Genomic DNA, 26,600 nt, shown 5'->3' on the forward strand with positions numbered 1-26,600 from the left:
TGAATATTATATGTGAAATTTGAAACAGTAGAAACACAGACTGAAATTCAATCTTAGTTGAAACTGAATTTGAAAACTGAATTCCAAACCGAATTTGGAACTCTAAATTAAAATAATATTCACATATTGAAAGCAATACAAGTTAAATTAAATTTAAAACCATAAGAATTAATTTCAATCTGCATACAATAGTTTTGACACTTCAGGGCTTTCCTTGGTAATGTCACAATGCTATGAACTGTGGGTAATTCCCTCAGGCACACACAGAAAGGGTGCAGAAAATCTAAAAATGTCTGCCAGAGCCCTAAGACATGCCGATTTGAAAGCCCTCACAGACTGGCAATGTGCCTCAAAGTCTGTGTGTGTGTCTGTGTGTGACTGTGTGTGTTGGTGTGTGTCGGTGTGTGTCGGTGTGTGTCAGTGTGTGACTGTGTACATTAGATGGTCTGGTCCCACGTCCGGTCTGGAGTCACAAACGGTTGTAAACAAATGTAATCTTTTTTAGCATTGTGTCACCTTTATTTTTTATTTTTTACACACATACACATTTGAACATTTTAACAGGACGACTACAACAGCCACTTCATGCAGGTACTTCACCCTTCCTAAAGCCTAACACAACTACATTGTGGTTTACAATTTGGGGAAAACACCCTTTATCTAAAAAGAAACAACAAAAGAAATCCAAAAGCAGCAAATTGATAAAGTGCAAGTTCTCACTCTGAAGGAAGTGTTGTACAGCAGCCTTTCTGCTCACTTGGCAACACACAGTGTATGGCTTGCGTTTACAGCACGGCCTGATCAACCACCACTTTTAAACACTGGACAACTCCAGGCTCATTCGTCTCGTTGAGCGGTTTCCCATTGTTTCCAATTGAAAGGCAATTTATTAAATTACATTATATACACATTTTAGAAACCAAATGTACCCTTCCATATCCCCATCATATCCAGATCCCTACCTCTTCCTTTTCAAGTCAAACCATGTGTGATATTGACAGAAGCAGTGAGAGAGCCCACCCACATATGCATTCAGTGCAAGACAATAATGTTAAACGCACACAAGATAGAAGATACACAAGACACTGCGGCAGCCATTGACAGCACTGACGTTAAAAACATTGTTCTCTAAAATGTAGTTTGGGTGAAGGAGGGTTCATTCCATATGTATGGAAGTCTATTAGGACCACATGAAAGAAGTTCTGAGCTCTGAAAGCTGAAAATAAAGTAGCACACCCTGATTCTGTTTCCAACATGCCCATTAATTTTATAGGCTCATTCTGATAGTGAGTTTCCCAAAAGTGATACCGATACATGAGCTGAGTCACTTTATGTAAATGTAAAGTAAATATTTCTTGATAAGAATCACTGAAATTTGGTTATTAAAAGATATGTGCTGAGTGGGACATTTTAAACTCCGGCGCTCCCTGGTGGACACACTGCTTCTAAATGACCTCATACATATCATATAATTTTAGTGCCACAACAGTCTAACATTGAGGAAGATATATTGGAAGAAATGTTTTCAGTAGTGTATAGTCATCTGAACATGAGAACTGCTGTGTTTCTACAGTAGCCCAGAATGGACAAACCAAACGCCAGTTCTAGATAGATTTATCAGACAGCCTCTGGAGATTCAGGGATGCTTTAAGTACTATGATAACCTTTGGAGGATGTCCTTAAAGTTAGAATGCAGAGTCAAATTATGAGATTAAAATAAGAATTATTTTTGGATTTTGGTCCTAATCTTTTTACGTAGAAATGTTAAATGCAGCAACAGAATAAAATCTTTTACAGAAGGATCCAGTTAAAGAATCAGTCTGGTGTTATTCAATATTTGTCTCAAACCGACACTGAATGTATCAGTAAATCATCTTATTCTTATTCCTCTGTGCCATAGAGCTCAATGGTTGCTGCTATAGTCCATTAAATGCACCATTTCCTATTGTTTGTTTGATAAAAACTATAGAAACAAACTATATCTGTGAGGATGGACTGAGACATTGTAGGTTTGGCTTTGCACATGGAAAAATATGGACTAAGACACCAAAACAAGCAATCTTATATTTTCTGCTTTGCTGTTTAACTGAGATTAATTCTCTGGAAAAGCTACAACTGGAGGAATAAATCTTTAATAATAAATTACTGTGTCTTCGGTTCATTGCATCATCCTACTAACATAAGACACTTTCTTCATTGCCTCGTGCGGACTGCCTTTTACTTCAGCATGGCACTTGTCCAGTGTTCACAATGTATATACAAAATCAAATCTACACTAGTTCAATGTGGCAGCTTGAACCGAATTTAAAGGACAGTGTGGCGTTTCTGACAAAAGCTCACTCAACAGTGCTGATGAGGATACAGGGAGAGCTCAGACTGTACTGCTGTTCTGGAGTCAGCTCTATTGGGCATCATCACAACTGAACAAGTGCTAAATAGACAGGAATGAGCATCAGTTCTCCATTTCATGCTTAAACCTTTTTTTGTGTTGAGACTTCTATTTAATGGCCAATCCTGTTTGTATGTTTTATTTTAGTCCCAAGCTGACAACAGAATTCCACCCTGAACTCATGTCCACATATCCAAATCACAACCACCCAGTAACTCCGCCCCCTCATACCAGACATTGGTTTCTCCTGTTGTGCTGAGAACTCTGTTGTACCAAATGTTCCTCAGGTGGGAGTTAGTCTCTCAAGTGTCTGCGTTACTTGCTGTGGTGAAGGTACTGCTGGGTAAACATGTTGAGCTCGCTGTCCAGCCAGCCCGCCTTGTTCCTAACAGCAGAACACACACATACACATTAATAATGTCCACATGTATGTAACAAGGTGTGTTGGAGCTGTAAATACAGGCTGTGCTGTGTAATTGGCTGTACTCATTTGAATGAGTGAGGACAGAGAGAAAGACACGTACAGTTACTACCACACAGGCGGTTTCTCACAAACTGCTGGCATTGTGTGTTCATGTGAACTAGGAAAAGTCTGGAAATTGTTCTAGTGTGGATGGAGGTCCAAGAGAGAGCCTACACACATGGTTTACAGCTGTCCCCAGACTAAAGCAGATAGCCAGCAGATAAGCACCTTCTCTTCTTACATACTGTACCTATTTCCATTGTAACACTACTATTTATCACACAGTCTGACTGAGACCAAGATTCTATTAGATAGGGATGGGGCCGATCCGATCCAGTATCGGTATCGGGACCGATACCAGCGTAATTCACAGATCGGAATTTCCCGATCCAACCTGCGCAGATTTCCGATATCCATGAGCCATGTCTGCACTTTAACGTTGTCTGCTGAAATGACTCCACAGGTGATTCCTGTCGGCCAGTCTGCTAGCTGGCTGCAAACTGTGGAATGGATTTCCTGAACGGAGGCGCTGCTCAATGAGACAGAGTTATGAGACACACCCCCGCTCAGGAAATCCATTCCACAGTTTGCAGCCAGCTAGCAAAGCCGTGATTCAGAGAGGCGGATTTAAAAAAGCACTACACGAAAGAGCACGAGGATTATTTGGTCAAAATGAGAACCACCACTTGATTGTTAAAGTATTATTACAGTTCTTACACGATACAGGGCTATATATGAAAATGTGAAGCAGTAACATTATCCTTAGAGTGACTTCCTGAGGAGGGCAGTAATACGCCTAGAAGCATCTAAACTGCCGGAAATCCATATGAAGAAGAAGAAGAGCAGGAGCAGAAAGACAAAAGGAGCTGTCAGGAATCACTTCCAGAGTCATTCCAAAAACAAGGTAAACTCCAGGCAGACAATGTGAAAGCTAAAGGGATTAGAGTGTGTGTGTGTGTGTGTGTGTGTGTGTGTGTGTGTGTATGTGTGTGAGATGTTTACATTTATTGTACTTTAATTATATTTCAATTATTTGACATTTTGGGAATTTAATAAATATTGACATGACAATCAATTTGAAACCCTTACAGTTGCATATTTGTTTCAGGATGGGATTTTTCCTGTTAACAGGATTTCCTGTTTTTCTGACTTCCTTTTCTGACTTTATACTTACCTCAAGTTGCCTTTTGGGACATACATACATACATACATACGTACATATCATACTTGCCTGTTGAGAGGAGTTTATTTCAGCCTCATAAAATCAACAATAATGATAATAATAATATTAAAGCAAACACAGCTCTGGTATCGGAATAGTATCGGTATCGGCCGATATCCCAATTCAGGTATCGGGATCAGATCGGAAGTGAAAAAATGTGGATCGGTGCATCCCTACTATTAGACCCACCTCACACAGTGTGACCTGACATAGGTCTGTAGGATCACTGTTATCACATTTTTCCATGCACCTTTGCTGGCCTTGGCACCACTCAGTTTGACTGGGTGAACCAGCACTGCACAGCAGGGATTAGCGTTTCCATCAGAACAGGGCTACTCACTTGAAGGTATCTCTAGGAGTGATTTTTCAAGAAAAGCCATCAACTAAATTCCACTCCGGTGACAAACACATTTAACTTCTTCACAATAAAAGTCCCTGGTTATTTTGTTATTTAAACACTTATATTATTAAGCAGCAAAACCAGGAAGTGTTCATATGAGTCAAATAAAAACATAATGTCTCCCGCTATAGAGTTTTTACATGTTTGATTATGCTTTGTGTTTGACTGTCCTCCTCTCTGGCTGTTTGTATATGTACTGTGAGTGTGGCGAGGTTCTTACCGCAGCAGCTTAGCCTTGCTCTGCAGGCTGTCCAGCAGCTCGATCTTGCTGTTCATGTCTGTGATCTCGTCCTCCAGGTTCTGGCGAGTGACATCTACCTGCTGGCAGAGCTGAGCAAACACCCCCGCCAACTCCCTAGTAACCACAGACAGCAGGAACACAAACAGGTTACCAAACAAACTGTCTGACACTGATTGAACTGACATGATAACCCTCAGTTAACATGCTCACTGCTGGACTTGGTGGCTGCAGTTGGATCCAGTGTAGCTGACAATGAGCTGCAGCTTCTCGCTGGCGTAGTCCACAAACTGTCTCTTGAAGGCTCTCTCCTTGGCCTTCGTGGTCCAGGTAAGGCGCTCGTAGATGTAGAGGAGCCCATACAAACCCACTGACAGGGCGATCAGGCGCCAGCCCACTGCCTTCCAGATCTGCACACATCAACAAAGCTTTAGGTCTAGCTGAAGCCCCCTTGCCCTGATATCCCCTGAGCTACTAGATCTGTCAGGATTAACATGCATCATATTCACATCAGTCAGGACTCTTGTGTCACACATATAGTGTAATATACATTTTATACACATATTTGTGCTTGATAAATTATATGATGGAATTTATGAACGTACAATTGGAGACAGCTGAGCACCAGTCACAGTGGAGTCTGTAGAGAAAAATGAGTTAAGAGTGGCTAGCTTTAACATGGTTAACTAGATTATTTGTCTCTCCCACAAACACAACAGATACACCATCTCATTGCAGGTGCACACATTCTACAAATCACAACTACAGTTGCTGGAGTGAATACAGTCCATGTGAAGAGTCTCAGGTGAGGCACTTTTCATTAGTCGTTAGTCACAGAAAAACCAAAACACTGCCAATCTCCGTTCAGGAGCTGCGCCTTGTTACATGGATGAAAGTATCAGGGGATCGTTGCAACACAGACCCTTTCTCTTGTAACACAGGGAGTCACCTACCAGTGCACTGTTGCCTGTGGTAACTGCATTAACTAGTTAGCAGTCCTATTAGCTGACTGTAGCTGAACTGTGATCAGCTCAGGGCTGGGTATCGTTCACAAAAGTTTTAATACTGGTACCAATACCTTGACCTCGACACAGGTTCCTGAGCGATAACTTTTGCGATACCAATTTATTTTGTAAAGTAAATGTTAACATTATACATTACACTACAGTTACTCACTGTTCAAAGACCAGGAGCATCTAGAGACACTTTACTCAACCTGGATAACTGGACTAAAAAATATCTGTACAGTGTTGGACTATATATTGGACTATATGCAAACATAAATAACTGTCAAAGGAACATAAGTAAACAATGTAATCCAGGAAGGGAGTGACTGTAGTAGTGAAAATAGTGGCAGTGTCTCTGTGTTTCCATACTTACAGACCTGTGCACCTACAGATTCCACTGTCAAAGGTGCTCAGTTGTTTTGCTTCTTATTTACCTCTGCTGAATCCTATCACTATTTTGATCATTGAATAGCTAAACAAAATTAAAACACACATAACTCAAGGTTCACTTTATTATTCATCATTCACATTTCATCCATATCTGATCTAGTGTGTGTGTGTGTGTGTGTGTGTGTGTGTGTGTGTGTGTGTGTGTGTGTGTCCTCACCACGCCGCCGACCACAAGGACGCCCATTGAAGTACGGGAGGTGAGGGAGGCGAGACCGGTCACCATGGAGACCATCAGCTCTTCCTGGGTCATGGAGCTTTGTGGGAATGGAGGCATGCTGGTGCTGACCGGAGTCAGGGCCATAGGCCGAGGCACCTGCAGGGAGAACGCAGCACAGAGTAGAATCAATCCTCGATGATCCAAACAGCACATCAAAGAGTGCAGTGCTACAAAAAAATAATTCTTTCCAGGGTTTCCTCTAGGATTCTTTTAAGCAGTGGCGGCAGCTCATACAGAAAGTCTACCATTCTTATCTTATAAGGTACTATTTGTGCCTTAATTGGCCTGAGGAGATTCTGACCTCCAGTGGTGCTTCAGAATGAACCACGCTTTGATTATCTTGTGCATGCACACAAGGAAACACATTTGTCTACACAGCTGATGCAATACATAAATCACAGCAATGGTTCACACTGTTCCACTGACCTCCAGGTGGCGGTAACGTACCAGCAAAGGCAAGAAAGAAGTAGCCTGCCTGCTACTAAACATGTATGCTCGCAAGCATTCGGAATTATGTGTCACCTCAGGAGATACATAATGCCTTTTGATGACCCTGAATGTAAACATTGTAAACATTGTTTGTTTACAAGAAAACTCCACACACTGTTAATATGAATGAAATTGAAAAAAATAAATACAATTCTCACTGTCCTCAGGATCTTTTTATTCAGGTATGTGTGCCTCTGTTATACCCTAGCAGTGTAACAACAATGGTCTAATGCCATGTATGTTTTTTATATCTAATGAGGCAACTGTTAAACCACTCCAGAACCTAACTCTTACCCCTTTATTTCTGACACAGTATGGCACTGACAGATTCTCACACTGCAGTTTTTGTTGTATTTTTCCTGCCGACATCCCACAGCAGGACTTGAAGCTCCTTGGTGTGATTTTTTTGTTTTAATGACTGAAACATTGATATTGGTATTGGTGTGAGCAAACTTCACGAAAAAAAAAAAAAAGTATGAGGTTTAAAGGTTCAAATACGTTCTTTATCCAGACCCTTTAATGATGCTATACATTTGCTGTAGTCTGGGAGAGGGGTTTAAGTTCCTGTAGGTATTACCTGTTCATTGTAGCCCATGAGGGCCCGCCGGGTGTTCTTGGGCCCAAGGAAGCGGTTGACCAGCATGGTCCAGCCCAGAGAGAAGTGGAAGCTGATGTCCTCCTGAAAGTCACTGCACAACTTGTCACAGGCCAGGTCATAACTGAGGCTGAAGCACTGACGAGGAACCAGCTTGTCTACCTGCTCTCTGACCGGGTTAGGTAGCAGAGGCTTCAGACCGTCTACACAGACACAATTCAGAGTGTGTGTGGATCAAAACAGTATATTCAGTAACACTATAAAATGAGTACATACTATTAAGCATTAGTTAAGCATTAATAAATACTGAATTCATCATTTATAAAGCATGTTCCTGCCGTAAATACTCATTACTATGTGGTTTATAATCACAGTTATAAATGTTTTACTCTTCATTAATAAGCTCATCTATAACGTGCTAATGATTGTATTTTCATATTTTATATATGATGGATTCAGCATTTCTAAATCAAGTATTACATCACTTACTAACCAGTTACTTAGGATTTGTCAGTGGTTTGTAATATCATTTAGAAAGTGTATGTAAATGATGAACAAACTATTTAGATGTACATTTCTGCATGCACTTGCACATCCACTATTCAGACATATTAATGATTAGTGACTGTGTTAGCAGATGTTCCATAAAAAACTCACAAATTCATTTCCGGCCGCCGACTCCAATGCATCATCCCCACACCGCAATTCTAATTGGCCTGCGTCCACCTGACTTCTCGGTGCTTCTTGGTGACTTCTCACCTGACGACGACCCCCCCCAACTGGTCGAGACAGACGACCAACCACCTAGAGCCGAAGGATCTGTCCTAGGTTTCTGCCTTTTAACAGGCAGTTTTTCCTTGCCCTTGTCGCCAAGTGCTTGCTCATGGTGGTACTGTTGGGTCTGTAAATAATGTTATAAAGAGTTCGGTCTAGACCTGCTCTATTTGAAAAGTGTCCTGAGATAACTTCTGTTATGAATTGGCGCTATACAAATAAAATTGAATTGAATTGAAAATGTTGCCGCCTCCCACCGTCATCACGTTGATGACGTGCTGAGAGCGGGATTGCAAGCTCAACGTACACGTCCCAAACAGATCAGATCACAACAATAGCGTGTCTTCATTTGTCCGTCTTTATACAATATGTTGGGAAGTTGCAATAAATATCAATACAATATGTTCTATATCCCTTTGTGTTGTGTCTCTCCTTCGTCTGTTAAGATAACTGAACATTTTGTGAGTCTCGAGGCATTGTCAGCCTTTATATCTCATTTGTAAATGCTTTATAAGCCATAGATAGTGATCACTTTAGATGAGCTCACACAAAATGTTTAATCAACGAGTAGTAAGTGCTTCGTAACTGCCTCAATTCATGAATTCCTGCATTAACTGTTTATAGGACATGGAAAATGAATTTGTGAGTTTTTTATGGAACATCTGCTAACACAGTCACTAATCATTAATACATGTCTGAATAGTGGATGTGCAAGTGCATGCAGAAATGTACATCTAAATAGTTTGTTCATCATTTACATACACTTTCTAAATGATATTACAAACCACTGACAAATCCTAAATAACTGGTTAGTAAGTGATGTAATACTTGATTTAGAAATGCTGAATCCATCATATATAAAATATGAAAATGCAATCATTAGCATGTTATAGATGAGCTTATTAATGAAGAGTAAAACATTTATAACTGTGATTATAAACCACATAGTAATGAGTATTTACGGCAGGAACATGCTTTATAAATGATGAATTCAGTATTTACTAATCCATAACTAATGTGCTTATCAATGATGAATAAAAATATTTTTAACTGTGTTTATAAACTACATATTAATGTGTATTCATGTCAGAAAAATGCGTTATAAATGATGAATTCAGTATTTATTAATGCTTAACTAATGCTTAATAGTGTGTACTCATTATAAAGTGTTACCGTATATTCAGTCAGAATTTACCACAGATGTCAGTGACACACCATGTGCCTGCATACACATTTCCAAGGACAGTACATAGTAAACAGTGTGCACCAGTGGCATTATACTTGTAGTACATTAAAGCAGACAATACATATTTGCGGTCAGCTGTGAGGTGTAAACCGGAGGAGTGTTACCGATCATGTCGGTTTGTGTAGCCTGCAGGGCACTGGTGATGGAGGTGGAGCACCTCTGTGACATGTTCTTGCCCAGACCCTCCTCTATGTGCCGGTGGAGCTCCTAGAACAAAACAAACAAAATAAAACAATCACAACAGAGAAACAGTGAAACAGACAGCCACACTGCCACTGCGTTTGAACGATTAACACAGGATGTCCACCACTGACCAAATTAAATCTATATTTCTGTTTCACTGATGTCAACCATCACCCAAACCTGACAGCCATAGCACAGTAATGAGGTGGTCAAGGGTAATTTAACATCATCAGTTCCTAGCCGGCCTCATGTGTCTTTTTCATAATGTCTTTCTTATAATGTGTGATTTGAAAACATCAGATATCCACACAGTGAAAGAACATAAAAGTGTGCATCCTGCTCATAGTTCAGCAAGAAAATGTCAGCGCACCACAGAGCATCTCTCCTGCCAGGCTGCTGACAGCGCTGTCAGCCCAAGAGTGAAGTGAAGTGGCCATCTAGGGATCCATGTGCTTTGTATCCTAACTATCTTAACTACTAACCATGCAGATTTGATGCTTGGGTCAGGTTCAGGTTTACAGCTATTAGGCTGAAATTTAAAAGGAGAAATGTTTGCTGGCCTGCACTAACACAGATGCTAATAGAACGGCTCAGGATGTTTTTGGCCTGTTCCCATCAAATGAGATTACAGAGTTGAAAGAGTACATCATGACTCAGTCTGGACTGCTCTTACATAACACAGATTACATGGCTTTATAGTTTTATACAGGTTCTGTGAGCCAACAGGAGGTCAGGGGTGAGCTCTGCTCTGTCTTGCATGTAGATAGCAGACTGACAGAGCTGTAGGAGGGTGGGAAACATTTCTGAGTGATCCTGCTGGAGGCAGGATTGTTTCAGGATCAATAACTCAATTCAGTTTATAGAAACTTTCATACAAGCATGCAGCTGAAAGTGCATCATATAGCTACATTTAAACAACACAGCCAAAAAATAAATACAAAGATAAAAAACAATAAAATGTTACAAACAAGTCAATTTAAAAAACACCAGAAAACACACAGTGCAGAAGATTATACTTTGATCTTGTTTTATCTCAATTTAGTTTTACTGATATATATGATGATATAATTATGATTTAACAACCAGGCTCAGGAGGTGGTGAGAACACAAAAGAGAAAAATCTGGGGGCAATCTTGAGACCCTCAACAGCTACATGGACAGTGTGGAATAGACCAGTTCTAAGGAACTGGCAGAGGAGAAAGGATTATCTACAACAGAAGCCCAAACTATTAGTCTTGAGTCTCCCTTGCTAGCCTAGCTAGGGAGTTTAAATACAAAAAAACAAGACTCAAAGGGAAATAGAGAAATGAATAGTGTGCGGACAGATCAGTTTGCTTTCACCACCAACACTGCTGGTTAAGTGGATTGCTCGATCTGCAGTGAGAAATTAGCATTATAAGGCTCAAATATGTCTGTGGCTCAAGACAAAAAGATCTCTTTTGACAGCAAAGGTTGCTGACCCCTGCACTACACAGCACAGTATCCTCAGCTGTGTTTGTAAATGAGCTAGTATGAGAGCATTGGGTTTGAGTGTGTGTACAGGCCCCTGAACCTCAACAACTAGTGCTGACAAAGACCAACTGATCACCACAAACACAACAGCTGACAGACAGCGGATTGCTCACATGCACCTGTGTGTGCTGAGAATAGGGACTGCCTGTCATCCACACCTTCACACCTTCATCTAACACAGGCAGGCTGAGAGCCACCATACTATTGGGCATGGTCACCTCACAGAAACTAATTTTAGTACTATTCATCACAGCAGATTGAAACCAGGGTGTCCCCCAGAGAGGTTGTTCAGCCTGGTGGCAGTATCTTGTGATGTGAGCCCCTTGAGGGCCAGTGACAGATTGATGGTAGCATTAAAGTAGAGCTCTATATTTTCTGTGATATAACACAGGTCCAGATTTGAAAACATGACTACATAATGTGTAAGGCAATTTATTTAAAACATTTTTTTTTTTATCAAAAAGGAGGGCTGAATCTGACAATGTACAGTGGAAAGCTGAAATTAAATTAAAGCTGCAGCGTTGGGCGGGACCTCGCACTCCATGCAACTCGGGGCGTGCTGCAGCCGCGTCACGTGCCGTCGTAACACGTGTGGACCACAACAAGACATTTTCACGTCACCCCACTCCCAAGCCCTCATCGCCAGAAGCTGAGGAAGACCACTCTAAGTTGTCATACGTTTCAGACACTGCAAATGACCAACACTTTCACAGAGAGTCTTCACTGCGAAAGGTGGAAATTCAGAACCACGTCACGGACACACAGTTTGACAGACAGTAAATATTTGATTAACTTATGATCACCAATGTGTATAGATTGCAGTGATCGAATATGAAGTCAATATGATAAAATCTGTAGGAGTTAGTTAAAATAGAAGTCCTGAAATGCCGGAAATAGCATCACAGTGGCCGACTTTGACGGCACGCCACGGACACGCTCATCAACGTACAGTCGCAAAAGGCATGGCGTTTTCACTGTACTGACCAAATTTGAAGCAGATCCGATAAATTCCATTGGAGTAGTTCGTTCAAATACAAGGCGAAAAAGTGAAAATGACAAACAAAATGGCCGCCGAGAGTGAAAATTAAAGTCAAAATAGCTGACTTCCTGTGGGTTTTGGGGCATGGGTCCAACAGGCTTTTCTGTAGGTCTCGGCACGTTACACGTGCCTACCAGGTTTCATACATATTGGTGAAACGTGGCGCCGGGGCTGCTTTGTTGAAATACTGTAGGGAGCGCTACAGACACGACAAACAAGATTTTTGGTATGTGAGCTACAGGCACCAGTCTACATGTGTCCTGTGAATTTCATATTCATAAATATTACGGTCTCCGCAGAGTGATTTACCCTGCCACCAGAGCGCCACCCAGTGGCGTGATTTTTTTTCCTTTTTAGGTGAGCCTCAGGGAGCCATGGGCAATCATCGTATCACGTTTCATTTTAATCACACATGCCGATGTGGAGATATAAACTACTTCATTTTAAAGAGCGCCACCTTGTGGCGATGGCCTGAAATTGTGCACGATGCCTAATGAAGACATGGGGAACTATTGACCCAAGGTTGGTGTCAATCGGACAACCAATGTGGAGAAATAGCCCACTTCCTTATTTGACGAAAAAATCAACAGGAAGTGCTTATTTTATAACGTGCTTATTTTTTGAAATATCAAAATACTTGAAATTACTTTTTTTGCCAGGACGGTCTCCAGATGCTACGTGCAAAGTTTTGTGCGAATCGGACAAAAGGCATGGATGGAACACGAAAACTTAGTTTTTTGACATTTCGTGCTCTAGTGCAAAATAAATCGAGGCAGAAGTGGGCTATAGGGAGATTCAGCTCCATTCCCCGAACACGTGGATATAAGGTTTTTGAATGTGAGACTAACAATGCTGGAGTTATTAACCTATAAAAGTTTGCCTAAAAGTAGCGCCACCTAGTGGCCTTCCTAGTGGCCAACCTGAAAGTGACGCAAAGAATATCCAATATCGCACGAGGCCCGACAAATTTGCCAAATAAAATGAGTCCGGATTATACGTTCAGTGGGTCAAAAATGCAGTGAAAGGGGCTAAGCGTAATAATAATAATAATAAACATAGCAAAAACAATAGGGACCTTCCAGTTGATACTGTCTCGGTCCCTAATAATAATAATAATAATAAAAACGGATCAAAAACAATAGGGACCTTCCAGCGATCGCTGGCTCGGTCCCTAATTAAAATAAATATCTTCAAATCCTACAAAGAGCATCCTAGAAGCAGAGCGGCTGGCTCTGCTCGACGTTGTTGTCTTGTATTTTGTCCATTAGTTCATTAATAGGTAATGAAATCCCCATCTTTCACTCCCAAAACTCCTCATTCAATTCTAGGCCTTGTCCTTTTTTGTCCAGTGTTTCCTCTAGGATTTTTTTTGCAGTGCGGGCAGGCCCTTCCGAACACAGCTGTTAATTTAATAGTCAACTTGGAAGAAAGCAAACGTTTTGACAATAAGCTACATCAACACAACAGTATGTGGAGTTAAACTGGACAGCCCCAATAACCTCTGAATAGTTCTACTTGTTGTTAAATTGCAATGTGAGCGGCAGCCAACAGGGGTGCATTATGTCGGCAGGATCATTTAAAAGGAAACCGTGACTACATTGTGTGTCTGCCCCATTTCTGATACTGTGGCGGCAGAAATTTAACAGCGGTGGGCCGCCGCTCCAAAATCAACATAGAGGAAACACTGGGTGTCATACAGAATTTTGCGTTTTTCCACATCCAAGATGAACTTCTCATTGTCCATTGTGTGAAATCTCCTCTGACCTGCCTCTAATGTATTGACTTCTAACCTGATGCCTGGTTATGACATAATGTTGATGTAGGGTGAAAGTTGATCTGGAGTCCCATCATATTTGAAAATTGACCAGATTCTCTATGCTGTTTATGTGCCAGACTTGCTGCCACTGCATTGTGCTCTGTGCTGTTTGACCCGTCAAATAGACCGGCCGCATATTCTCTGCAGACAGCCACATTTTGGTTGTTAATGTCACAAAGGTGTTACTCACCATTTAGATGGCTAGCTATGGTAGCTAGCTAACGTTAGCTTGTGATAGTTGGAAACATGAAGTGTTGAACAGCTTTCTACATGTAATTAGGGTAAAGATTTTTCTATTGCATTTTAACCAACAGATTATCCAAAAAAAATGGCAGCTTCAGGAGATCTGGATATTGCACTTGAAACTTCAATAATATTTTGAAAACTATTAAATATTTCAATTGTGCAACCCTATTAAAGGAACATGGCAAAATGTATGTTATGCAGACTCTACAGTTACCCTTTGGCCAGTTGCCTACTGATATGCAACCCCCATCCACATGCCCACTTGCCAAAAGTACAGTATTTGCAACAGAACTATAACAGCTGTGTACACACTAGTGAAAACAAACACATCTGAATGTGCAGCAAAGAAAAAAAAAAGTGGCGGGCGTAGACAGACAGAATGCCTGAACCCTTGTGAAGCTCACATTAATACTATTGAATGTGTGTTAAACTCACGTTCTTGTAGACCTTGAGCACCACTTGTGACGGGTGGAAGTCCATGTGGAAGTCATCCACCAGCACATGGAGCTTCCTGATCTCCTCTGCCATGGCGTTAGACACCTGAACAGCAGCAGAGAGCAGGGGTGAAAAACTAGTTCCTGTTTGAGAGTTCCCTCCAGAAGAATCAGCGTCTGCTAACACTTCTTTAGCAATACACGTTGAACTGAAAAATAAACTTGAAGATTCCTTTTGACAGGACTACTTTTTACTTTTAAAATAATAAGGAAATAATTGACAAATCACCACTAAGGTTCAGGAAGGTAGGTAGGTATGCAGCTTGGTATGTTATGATATAATGTTGGGCTTCACCTGCTTCTCCACCTCCTCAGTAATGCTCTTGATCTTGGCCTTACTGTCCATAGTCAACAGGTCCAACTGCTTGTCTATGAACTCCAATCTGTCCTGACGGTCCTCTTTGGTCTCAAGGCAGTAGACCCTACACACACACACACACACACACACACACACACACACACACACACACACACACACACACACACACACACACACACACACACACACGTGTCTAAATTTTGTCATATAATGTATATATTGTATCATTATAAAAAGGTACATACTAAGGCTCTTATTATATATATATATATTTGTTTTACTTATACATTATACAAACATTTCTATAGCTTCATAATATGCCTTATTTAGCTGTGTCACAAATCCCACTCTTTATTGCTGCAGCACTACAGTATTTCATTCTAAAAGCTGTTTGTCATATATTTCACCTTAGGCAAAAAATTGCAGCTTCTGCGATTTGGATATTGCACTTGGCCGTATTTCTAAGAACTGTGCAGCCCTAATTCAAAATGTAATTAGACATAGGCCTTTCCAAACTATAAACTATTTATTCCGGATTATTATTATCAGGATATAAGATTTTGATGAAATAACAAACTGCAGTACACCACACACACCCGACTGCACTGATAGTAGTAGATGGTGTCTTTGTCCCTTTGAAAACCATTTATGTAAATTATATCTCCAAGCATTCCATCATTGGAAGAAGAGTGCTTAGAGTGTGAACTCCTGCGTATGTGATAAACAACAGTGTAAAGGTATGGCAGATGATCACATTTGTGTCAAGTCTTTGGTTCACACACGTGAAGTCTACTTTTAACACCTGACTCACCTCTGCTCTTGTGCAGCGATGTGTACAGAATCCATAATGCGGCGCAGGGCTTCAGAGATCTGTTTGGCCCTCACTGTGTGCTGCTCAAACTTGGTCTTCACTGCTGACTGTGAGATACACTCCTGCACACAGCAGACGGGATAACAATCCAGACATCAACTCAACAACTAACATATGGGGACAGCGAAAAGGCCCACAGTGTGTTTAGCCTAGCCTAGTACAAATACTGGAAGAAGGGGGAAACTGGTAGCTTCCTTTCATCTATGCTGGAGTGTTGCTGAAGTCACACTGATAAATATGGAAGTAAGCACAAATGATAAATGACTTCACTCATGAATTTCTCATTTTTTGCCAACCTGGGGAGAGCTGGAGAAACTTAACTTCAGCCATGAGTCAAAAATATTATGGCCTCCTTACTAAGTATTATGCAAGCCATTGTCAGCCAGCCTGTCCCTGGGTCTAACATTTACAGTATATGAGGCACAATGTGGCTTAATGCATAACCCCCACAAGAGATGGTGGACATGCTGTAGTTTAACTTGTCTACTCTTCCATCATGATTGACAACCAATACAATGTTAGGTAATTCAGATTTTAATACATTTTATTATTTCTTTTTTGTGATTTACTGTTAGCTATACAAGCTAGCTGCTAACTTTAGTAACAATATCTAGCTAATGTTAGGCTAACGTTAACGGTAGCGTTAGCTAATAATTTTCCACCGGAGCTTTAGCTGGCTAACGTTGCGTTTTACAATTCATCAAGCTGTAGCTAATGTTAGCTAAGCCTATGTCAACAGAGCCCCTGGGTAACTCTTCGTTATACCAGAAAATATTAAAACACGAGCGAAGCGAACTGCTTGTAAACCAATCAGGTAATGGTATTCCCTCCCCGACCTTCCCAGAGAAAGAAACTGGTGATGCAAGGCCCTTCACACAAATATTTCCATGCACTCGCGCTCCCTTCTGGCACGCGAACCTGAATCTCTGGTACCTACCCCCCCCATAAAAAATTTCTCATCGAATCTACACGATTCACGTAGGTCACCTATTTTGGTTTCAAATTTTTCATGTATGAGTATTCAAATCTGTGATGAAAATCTTATCCCTGGCCACGGCAGGTATGAGGAACTTACCTCAAATCGCCTCTCAAAGTTCTGGAACTCAAACATTCTGGCCTGAAACCCCTCTGCAAGCGCGCCACCTGAAACAGGACAACAAGATGTAATACTGTAGAAAGCTGCTCTCTTCTTCTCTTCTATTGTTTGAAACTGTTCAGTAGTTGTGCAGATAAGAAACACGACTTTCAGGACTCATACTTTTCATAGGGGTGCACGATAATTATCGGGCCGATAACAGGAAATTACGTCATTCTGATAAGTCCGATATCATGACGAATAGCCCTGATAACATATATAATTTTGTCAGCACGGCAGTGCCCCGCTCTCACTGTGACACCTGAATGTCCTGCAGTGAATGCTGCATTCAAGTGACGTTGGCATAATCAGAAAAACTCTTTCTGACTGGGAAAATTCAAGAATACCCCCTCATGTCGAAAAGAACTCGTTAACTCGGTCATAATTTTGGTAGTTGCTGACTTGAATTGATATCCACAGTATTTTTCCACGTTACACGTAAACAATAGAAACATGAACTTAAAAAAGGCCGAAAGAACGACTAGCAAACGTGGGAACAGGGATTTTCTGTCACACCGTGAATGCAGCACAGCGTGCTTGCGTTTGATAACAAACAACATGGCGTCAATTGTGTCTGACTTTTTCAAAGTTTCTGAAGAAGACAGGTTGCTTGTTATTTGTAACAAATGTTCCAAGCAAGTTCTCTCTCTCTCTCTCTCTCTCTCTAAATCAGCTTTATTGGCATGAATGTAAAACAACAATATTGCCAAAGCAACAAATAAATTACATAAGAACAATTTCATACATTTAATTAAATAAGTAAATAAAACTCTTTCTCTGTCTCGATAAAACAACTGAACCTCGTTTACTTTAGTGAAAAGGTATTCATTTAAATAGAACCATAAGCCAAAATCATTTAAACTTAATTTTTTGGTACTATGGAATGCACCTTTTCAGTCTAACTTGTGTCAGTGCATTATGCACATTTTATTTATTGTTACTGAGGAATGCACTTTTTCAGATTGTGTTTACATAGAAATGTTTGAATCTAACTTGTGTCAGTGCATCAATTTTCTATATATATTTATTTTTTTGAACTTCTGGAATACACTTTTCAGTTTGTAATCCCAATGCGTGTATTTGCATCAGTTCAAGGGGCCTTTTTTTGAGAGGCTTGCCAATAGTTTTTCATTGCAAAAAATAAATAGGCCTATCTCCATTTAAAGAGTCAAAAGTGTTTGTTCATAGTATCAATGTCATGATCTTAGGTCATGATCATATATATGTATGTATGTGTGTGTGTGTGTGTGTGTGTGTGTGTGTTATCGGTTATCGGTATCGGCCTTTAGGAGCTGGAAGTTATCGGTATCGTTTTTTTTAAAAAGTTATCGTGCATCCCTACTTTTTCAATACTTCTCTACCACTCTGAGGAATAAATGTTTCTCCAAAACTATTTAGTAATTCATCTGCATTTGCATAGGGGAGGCTGTGGCTCAGAGGTAGAGCAGGTCGTCCACTAATCGGAAGGTTGGCGGAGTATCCTTGAGCAAAATACTGAACCCTCTTACTTAGAGTAATATAATTGGAAACCAACATTTGAAACTGCAGATCCTATACAACCGTCTGTAACCAAAAAAGGCAAAAGGGTGTTCCTAATAACTAATTTCCCTATCGATTAAATGGAAATTTAAGTTTAGACTAGTCTAAAAGTAAGAAAACAGTCAAAATTGATAAATGTGAGATGTTTGTGTTGCACATGTCTGCATGACATAGCTCATACATTACCAAACTCTATGGATGTTTGTGCAGGAAACCACAGGGATTGGCTGAATTTGTGTTAACTGTTGCAATTGCAACTTCACTTATCAATCCTGTTACCATTTTGCAGGAGATTCAAGGTCCCACTAGCCAGGAAAAATGGGTTCTGTTTTACACCGTGTTGCCAGAATGCCCAATCTCCATTTCAGGTAATGTAATGGACAAGGTGCATAATGTGCCTACACTATTTTATCCAACTCATCTGGCTCACACTACTTGGAATTCACTTTAAAATGTATATACAGTAAAAGCCTTTTTCCTGTGTGATATTTGTGAGAACTATATATTGTAGTTGTTGTTTTTTTGGCTTCAATTGTCTGTTACTCTGTTGCATTTCCTGCCGTGTGAACATAATTCCTCAGTCAGGCCTCTCACAGTGCTGCCTCTCCCCTGTTCTAAATGGTGCCCATGTGTAGGATTTCATACACAGGTCAGGTTTAAAACTACATTCACTGAATTGCATTACTTTTGCAAAACATTTTTGATCCACACCTGCTTCAGGCATTCCCTGAGCCTTCTGCCCACGGGCCTGGAGTACTTCCTTGGCAGAGACGAAGAAGATGCGGTCGCTGGCCTGGGCTCGGTCCACGACGCCCAGCTCATCCACCAGGAAATTGGTGCATCGGTCCATATGCTGCCTCCGGACCTGACACAACAACAACACACTGTATTGAACCTGAACTGCAACAAGTGATGCAGAAGGGGAAAAAACACATGGACCTATCTTCTTTATTGACAATGCTGTCAGTCCATTTGCCTGGACGCAATACGACAATATGGTTTCATTTAGCAGTAGAGTATTTAAGTTGAGGACCCTTATCGTTCAGTACTAAAGCTGAGAGCAGAAAGGAGGGGCTGGAGCCTATACTAACATTAGGCAAGAGGCAGGGTACACATCATGCACAGGTTGCCAGTCAAGACCAATACAGTATATGATGGCCCTGACGTGCATGTCTTTGGACTGTGGGAGGCACAGAGAGAACATGAAACCTCCACACAAAATGTATCCAGTAGGCGATGTTGGGTTAACCCAGAACCCTGGAACGCAACAATGGTAACTGTGGGAATTTTAATTTTAGGAAAAATTTAAAATGGGCAGAAAGTGTTTATGTGTAGCTTTCAGCCTATTCATCCAACAGCCTGTAAATGAACCTCAAACTAAATTGGACTGGCTGTGGCCTAACCTAGACAAAACTATAAATACCATATTAACAAGGCTAGATAAGACTGAGGGGAACAGAGGGCTTTAGTCTTAGGATGCATTAGTGAGGGAGAGCAGAGGCCTCCTGCAGGATGTGATCCTCAGTTCACTTCCAGCAGACCAGACGGAGTCAGGGTGAGGGCAATGGTTAATACCAGTTAAGCTGTCGATCTAAGGCTGCAGTCAGCAGCAGGTTAATAGTGTACTACACTTCAGCTTACACACAATCAAGATTGCACAAAACAAATACTTGATCTCAACATCCCTCCTATTATGTGTAGCATTAAGCTGCCACACACCAGTGGGTTATGCATACACCACACACAAAAACATGGCACCATGTTTTTAATTTGTGTGTGTGTTTCCAGGTGAAGCTGACTGACCTCCTCCATGTATTCAGGCTCTGAGGCTGAGGCGTCCCAGCGGTTGTTAAGGATGAAGATGTTGGGACTGGAGAGCCGCTCATTGACCTTGTGAAAGAAGGACTTTTCCTGTATAGAGATAAAATTTAAAATATTAGCACCACATTGACATTTACTGTAGCAGTCCTAAATGTTATTCCGCTTTGATCTCATCAAATAACAGTTCACACAGTTCTAGAGCAGACTGACACAGGCGGTAAGATTCTTCAGAGAGCATTCGCTCCATCATGTCTCACCGTCTGCATCAGCGTGGACTCGGAGTTGGCCACTAGAACAAACACATCAGCATCAAGGCAGAACTTGTCGATCCAGCTGTCCAGTTCTGTGGTAACGTCAATGCCGGGGCTGGAGGGCAAAACAGGATGTAGAATGAGCTGACTGTAGTCCACGGTAAGTGAGGACTGTGATGCAAGAGAAGACTGGAATAAAATAATCTTCTTTTACAAAGATAAGGGATATCTGTATTTCTTCAATTCAGTCTTACCACTTTCAATACTGGTTCCTGTACGACTGCTATCTACCAGACTGAATCACAGCCCAAACATTGGTGCTTCGTTTCTGTGCTAGAGCCTTATATTGAAGTAGTTGCCCTCTGGTGCAGACCTTACAAGATACAGAGGGATCAGCACATGTGTGCCATCACTAGTTAACATTACAGCAACTCTCAGTCTACATGGCTCTGTCAACAGGCAGCCTACTGCTAGCTTGTATATGTCGACTGCTAGCTAGTATATGTTTTGAATTTAAATGAACTAAGTATACTTTAGACCGTTAACATTTAATATGTTGTTCAATTTCAAGTTCAAACTTTCTTTATTGTTAGCATAATAAGAGTGCAATAACAGCACACAGGGCAGCTTAGTAAGAGTCATTTCTTTTGCCTTTTGTCGCAAAAAGTTGATGTGACAAAAAGTTATGGAAATGAATTTGTTGATCAAACTTGTGTCTGACCTGTCCACCAACACCAGATCGTCTCTAAGCAGAGCACATTTGGCTTTAGGCCACATGACACAGACCAAACTGCCGGCATCCAGGTCCTCATCCTGGTGAAGAGCGTGAGCCAGCTGGTTCACCGTCTGTAAACACACACAGCATCAGCATTAGCTGGGTGTACAAACTCAAAGATTCCACTTCCACCCACTTGTGAAGGTTGGTGACACACCGTGCTGAAAGCATACCTGTGTTCATGTTAAGGCACTCCGTAAATTCTGCTCACCTTTATGCTTTTCCTCTCCTCAGAACCTTCAGTGAGGAGGAAGGCCTCATTGCCATCGGTGCCTTCCACCCTCAGGAAGCAGTTGGTGGTGTGTCCTATTCCAGACGGCAGCACCTTGTCACACAGCATGGCATTGATCACTGAGCTCTTCCCGTTACTTGTCCTACAGAAATAACCACAGGCCTGTCAGCAGTGCCTCAGCCCATCTAACCTGAAGTCTTCTAAGTTTTACTTTTGGCTGATGTTTAATCCTCTAGTTTCAGGTCAAAGTTAACATTTGCTGGTGTTTACATTTACAGAGAATTGGATTTTAGACTAATTTAAAGGAGACATATTATGCCCCTTTTCAGGTTCATAATTGCATTTAGTGGCTCTACTACAATATGTTTAGATGCATGTTGATTCTGGAAGTTCTAAGGCGAGAGAGAGAGAGAGAGTGAGAAAAGAAGATACATACCTGCCAAAGAAGACCACCTTCATATGCCTGCGGGCGAGCACTTCTCCAATCCCTGCCACCTTGGCTAGGTAACCCCGGACCTCCTGGACCTGCTCGTCTGTGGTGACCGGGTCCAGCTCATCATTTTTGTAAGTATCTAACATTTAGATGTCATCAGACAGAGGTCAGTCATTCCTGTTACCAGTCTTTCACATCCCTGCCTTTGCTAGTGCATTGATGTTTCTTGTGCATGTAACTGATCAGTGGAGTAGGTAAGTAAGTTATGAAACGTTTCAAGAGCAGAAAGTGCTTGGAAAGACATTAAAAAAGAGGTGGATGGAAATATGGTAAAATCACTATCAAGAATATATACTGCACAACAAAGAGTATTCTCATGTGCAGGCATGTTCTTGTGTGTGTTCACAAGATAAGAACAAAACAGGGACCCACTCCAGGGATAGACGCTAATTTCTGCACTGGCCCCACGGGCCACCATGCCCTTAAATTTGGCGGCCCATATGTCCAACATCTTAAGATGTGACTTATGTAAAAGTGACCAGGGTGTACATATTAGGTTGCCTTCAGAGTATCATAAAGGGGATGGGGAGCAAATGGCAAGCGGGAGGGTACCTTCCAGAAAAGTTGCGCTCTCCCTGATGTAGGCCCCCAGCTGTTCAAAGATCCCGTTGATCTTCTTCTTTGCTGTAACAAAGTGCTTGAGCGGTGATGCGTTCACTTCCGCCATCAGTCTCTTATCCTTCTTGCCGTGGACTGCGTTGGTGTTGGGTCGTGGGAAAACCAGAGACATGGCACTGGAAAGAAGAGAACACATTGAAAATGCTGTTATAAGCAAACCCTATATCTTTTAGAAATACCTTCACCATGTCTCATGTCTGGTCACAGCTTATGGGTCATTTTAAAATTAAAACCATAGTTGGCCCGCTGACTACACTAACATGCAGTTCCTATTATGCTAGGGTTACTGTTACTAGGGTCACTAGTGTAAACCTAAGTGTAAACCCAAAACAACTGAAACTGATTAAATAAAGTTATAAAATAATATTCCTGCAGATTCAAGTGTACAGTATCAAATGCTTAAAACTCATGTCCCTGCACTATACACTGTTTTGTACATGTTATCTCTTCAGGGGAAATTATGATAATAAAACATTTAAAAATACTCACCCTAGTATAAATTTGGGTTTGATAAATATGTTTTTCTAGGGCCGATACAGATACTGATTATTAGTAATCAATGAATCCGATAAAAGATATTTGGCATAGATATATATTTGCAGTAAAAATTTAAATCTGAGACTGGCAAATGTAGAACACCCAGGCTTGGAGTGTAACTAAGTACATTTAATCAAGAACTGTACGGAAGTAAAAGTATGAAGTACTTGGAAAAATTCGGAATATCTGATCCAATAATTGGTCTATCTCGAGTTTGATTCAAAAGCTTGCATTAGTTCGCAATTTAATATAAAATAGTATTTTATACGTTTTTCGTGTTAACTTTACTCGGATCACATTCCCTGGACAAACTGCTCTCCATACTGGACTGCTTGAATTTCCCTCGGCATAAATAAAGCATCTATCTATCTCTCTATCTATCTATCTATTCGTGCAACTCCTTTAGTATACCATGCATTGATACAGAGACTAAGTGGACAACACAAACAGCAGCCTCAGTACTGTTCATACAGTGTAATATACAGCTGTCTGGCACACTGTCAGCAAACCATCTCTAAAGCAGTACAGAATGAGCTGTAGAGCTGTTTTACTGCACCGCAAGAGACGTTCAAGTTACTGCCATCTGTGTTCACCGTGTGAATGGAGAGGCTGAGGCCATTACTCAGCTGTGACCTTTCACACAATTCGAAGGTAACACAGTAGGCACAGTCTAAATGTCTTATTTGACTCATTTAAAGGCTGATTTAACATGGAACCCAGACCTAGGTTGAAAAGCGACACAGACACACCCAACTGATATCTAACCTATCAAGTTAAATGACATCTGCGCCGGTTAGCCTTTGATACATGATACAAGCAGTTTAAGCTCTAACGTGTCTCGTTGAAGTTTCTTTTATCGGTGATACGTATATTATCTTGTCGTTGTGTTATTAATATTCATTTGCTTTAACTTTTCTACTCCTGACCGGCATGACAACGCCGTGAATGGGGACGAATCCATGATACATTACAAGCTAGCTGCCAGAGCTTCCAGCTGGCGTTAGCTAACGTTAGTTAGCTAACGTTACTGTAGTAACTTACACTGCCGAGTAATGGCTCAACTGTTCGGTTTCGTTACTTACCGTGGATGGGAGTCGTTCCTCACAAATAATCCTCTTTCATCCTGGCCCCTCGGCTTTTCGAATCTCTTCGAACTAACTAACTCAGCTACCGACGTTACTGTGCGGCTGGATGTGAGAAATGAGCGAGTTATGCTAAGTGAAGGGGGCGGCACTCACAGACATAACGTTATAACGTTATATGTCTATGGCGGCACTAACGTTATGTGTCAGGAGCGAGCGCAGGTTTGACAAGCAGCTGTTTTTGTCCGTGTAATTGTCAGCACTGGCGGTAATAAGGACAGTAAAGGTTGGATAAGATTCCAACAGACGTTAAGAGCTGTCTTCCGAACTTTCGTTTCAGCACAATACCAGATACTTTGTTTCCTGCGTTTACACCCATCGACCTTTCAACACGCACAAGTATCGCGGTGAGACGTTTCAGTCCCGTTGTTACGTCACACAGTTCTTCTTCGCTACAACCAAATGTGAAAGGTGCATTCTTTGGTGTATGCCGCCACCTACTGTACGCCATATTGTTTTTCCTAGGATGGTGAAGTCCTTACCCAACTAAATACGTAACAGTTTCAATGTTGTTTTTTATTTGCTTTTCTCTTCTGTCATACACGCATATATGTTTATAGATACACTAACACTGAAGGCTTGGGCATATGTATATTGTTTAACTGTTTGTAAGTTATTGTTCCCTCATTGAGTTTGTAATCTGCATCTGTTCAATTAAGACGAAAAAAAAAAAAAATGAAAAAACAAACAAAAAAGTCATGACCCACCCTACTCTGCCATTCTGATTGGCTATATTTGTTGCCGTCATTGGTTTAACTGGTTAGGTTTAGGCATGAGAGTGAGATCTAGAGCATGGATGTAGATGACGAGAAGAGATCTAGAGGGGTGGCAGCTGCTGTCCCAAATGCTGTCCAATTTCAGACATTATTTTAGATACATAAAAAAAAAAACATGTTGATTATGAAAAAGAAACCCATATAATTCCATGATCTGTTATGGCCACATTTTAGATTAAGCCAAGAATGATATTTGTTGGTTGAGTGTCATTCCCAGGTTGTCAAAAACTGACGGTGGTAATGACACTATCTTCAGGCCACTAGGAGAATTTTTTTTCCAAGGATTATCTGTCTCATGTACTACTGTCAGGATATGGTGAAAGTTTCAGCAAATATGACAAAAAGTTATTTTTATAAAAGTTACCTACTGCAGCTTTATGTGATAGGCTTAAAGCTAAAACATTTTCTCATTAAACTGTCTATAAACTCTAGACCTTTGTCCTATATGTAGTTGATTTCTGTACTTACATTATCCCAGATGTTTCCAACAATGTTCAAACTCAGAGAAATCTGTCATTTTATTCAGGTGATTTTTAAGGTGGAGGTGCTTTACTCATTGTGTTTAGTGGTTTTAATCAGCGGGTCTGTTTGTGTTGGAAAGGAGGAGACCTCTGTGGATCATTGGGCTCCCGGTAGAAACCTCCTGAACCATGAACACTGAAGGAATCCTAACTGGGAGAAGCTGACTGCAGTGACGGCAATGGTGGTGAAGGCAACAAATCCCATGATCCCACGCTACTTCACCGCATCATCAAACTTCATCTTTTGTTATCATTTTGTGGCAGAATTGTATCTTTAAATTCAATGAAAAACACATACACTATATATACAATATAGTTGAATATGGTCCAGATGGGTAACTGGAGTGGATAATTGTATATGTGCAATGTTAAAGGGTATTGTGCAAATAAAAGTAAAAAACTGTTGCGCTTGGCAGGTTAATGAGTGACAGTTCAGTGAGCAGAGTCCGCAGAGGTACGAGGATCTGGGTGCTGTGGCGTTGTGGAGTCGAATGGCTGATGGCACAAATGAGGGGCTGGATTGGTCAAAGCCAGTTTTATAGCCAGTTCGTCTGCAACCTTGTTTTCCTCCATTCCTACCTGTGCTGGTATCCAACAGAAGTATATAAATTAAATTAAATTAAATAAAATTTTATTTGTATAGCGCCTATTCATAACAGAAGAGAGAGAGACAGAGAGAGAGACAGGTGCACAACAACAGTAACAACAACTACACTAATAGTAGTGACTGATGATGACGAACATGAAAAAAATGATGACGACAACAACAACGATGGGGGACAATGAGCAG

General features: G+C 41.0%; 1 protein-coding gene across 1 annotated transcript; it reads right to left on the reverse strand.

The window, feature by feature from the left end:
* Positions 1–492: 492 nt before the first annotated feature.
* mfn2 (mitofusin 2) lies at positions 493–24,807 on the reverse strand. The gene is made up of 18 exons (XM_051426021.1): positions 24,454–24,807; positions 22,769–22,950; positions 22,160–22,295; positions 21,703–21,865; positions 21,438–21,562; positions 20,723–20,831; positions 20,448–20,555; positions 19,356–19,509; positions 17,046–17,113; positions 15,911–16,032; positions 15,076–15,202; positions 14,722–14,826; positions 9,595–9,697; positions 7,453–7,673; positions 6,327–6,482; positions 4,926–5,122; positions 4,695–4,829; positions 493–2,774 (listed from the first exon to the last, which is right to left on the reverse strand). The coding sequence occupies exons 2-18, from the start codon at positions 22,944–22,946 to the stop codon at positions 2,705–2,707; spliced, it is 2,277 nt and encodes a 758-aa protein (XP_051281981.1). The 5' UTR covers positions 22,947–22,950; positions 24,454–24,807; the 3' UTR covers positions 493–2,704.
* Between the last annotated feature and the right edge of the window lie 1,793 nt (positions 24,808–26,600).

The sequence above is a fragment of the Dicentrarchus labrax genome, unplaced genomic scaffold (genome assembly GCF_905237075.1).
Source record: "Dicentrarchus labrax unplaced genomic scaffold, dlabrax2021, whole genome shotgun sequence".
Lineage (NCBI taxonomy): Eukaryota > Metazoa > Chordata > Actinopteri > Moronidae > Dicentrarchus > Dicentrarchus labrax.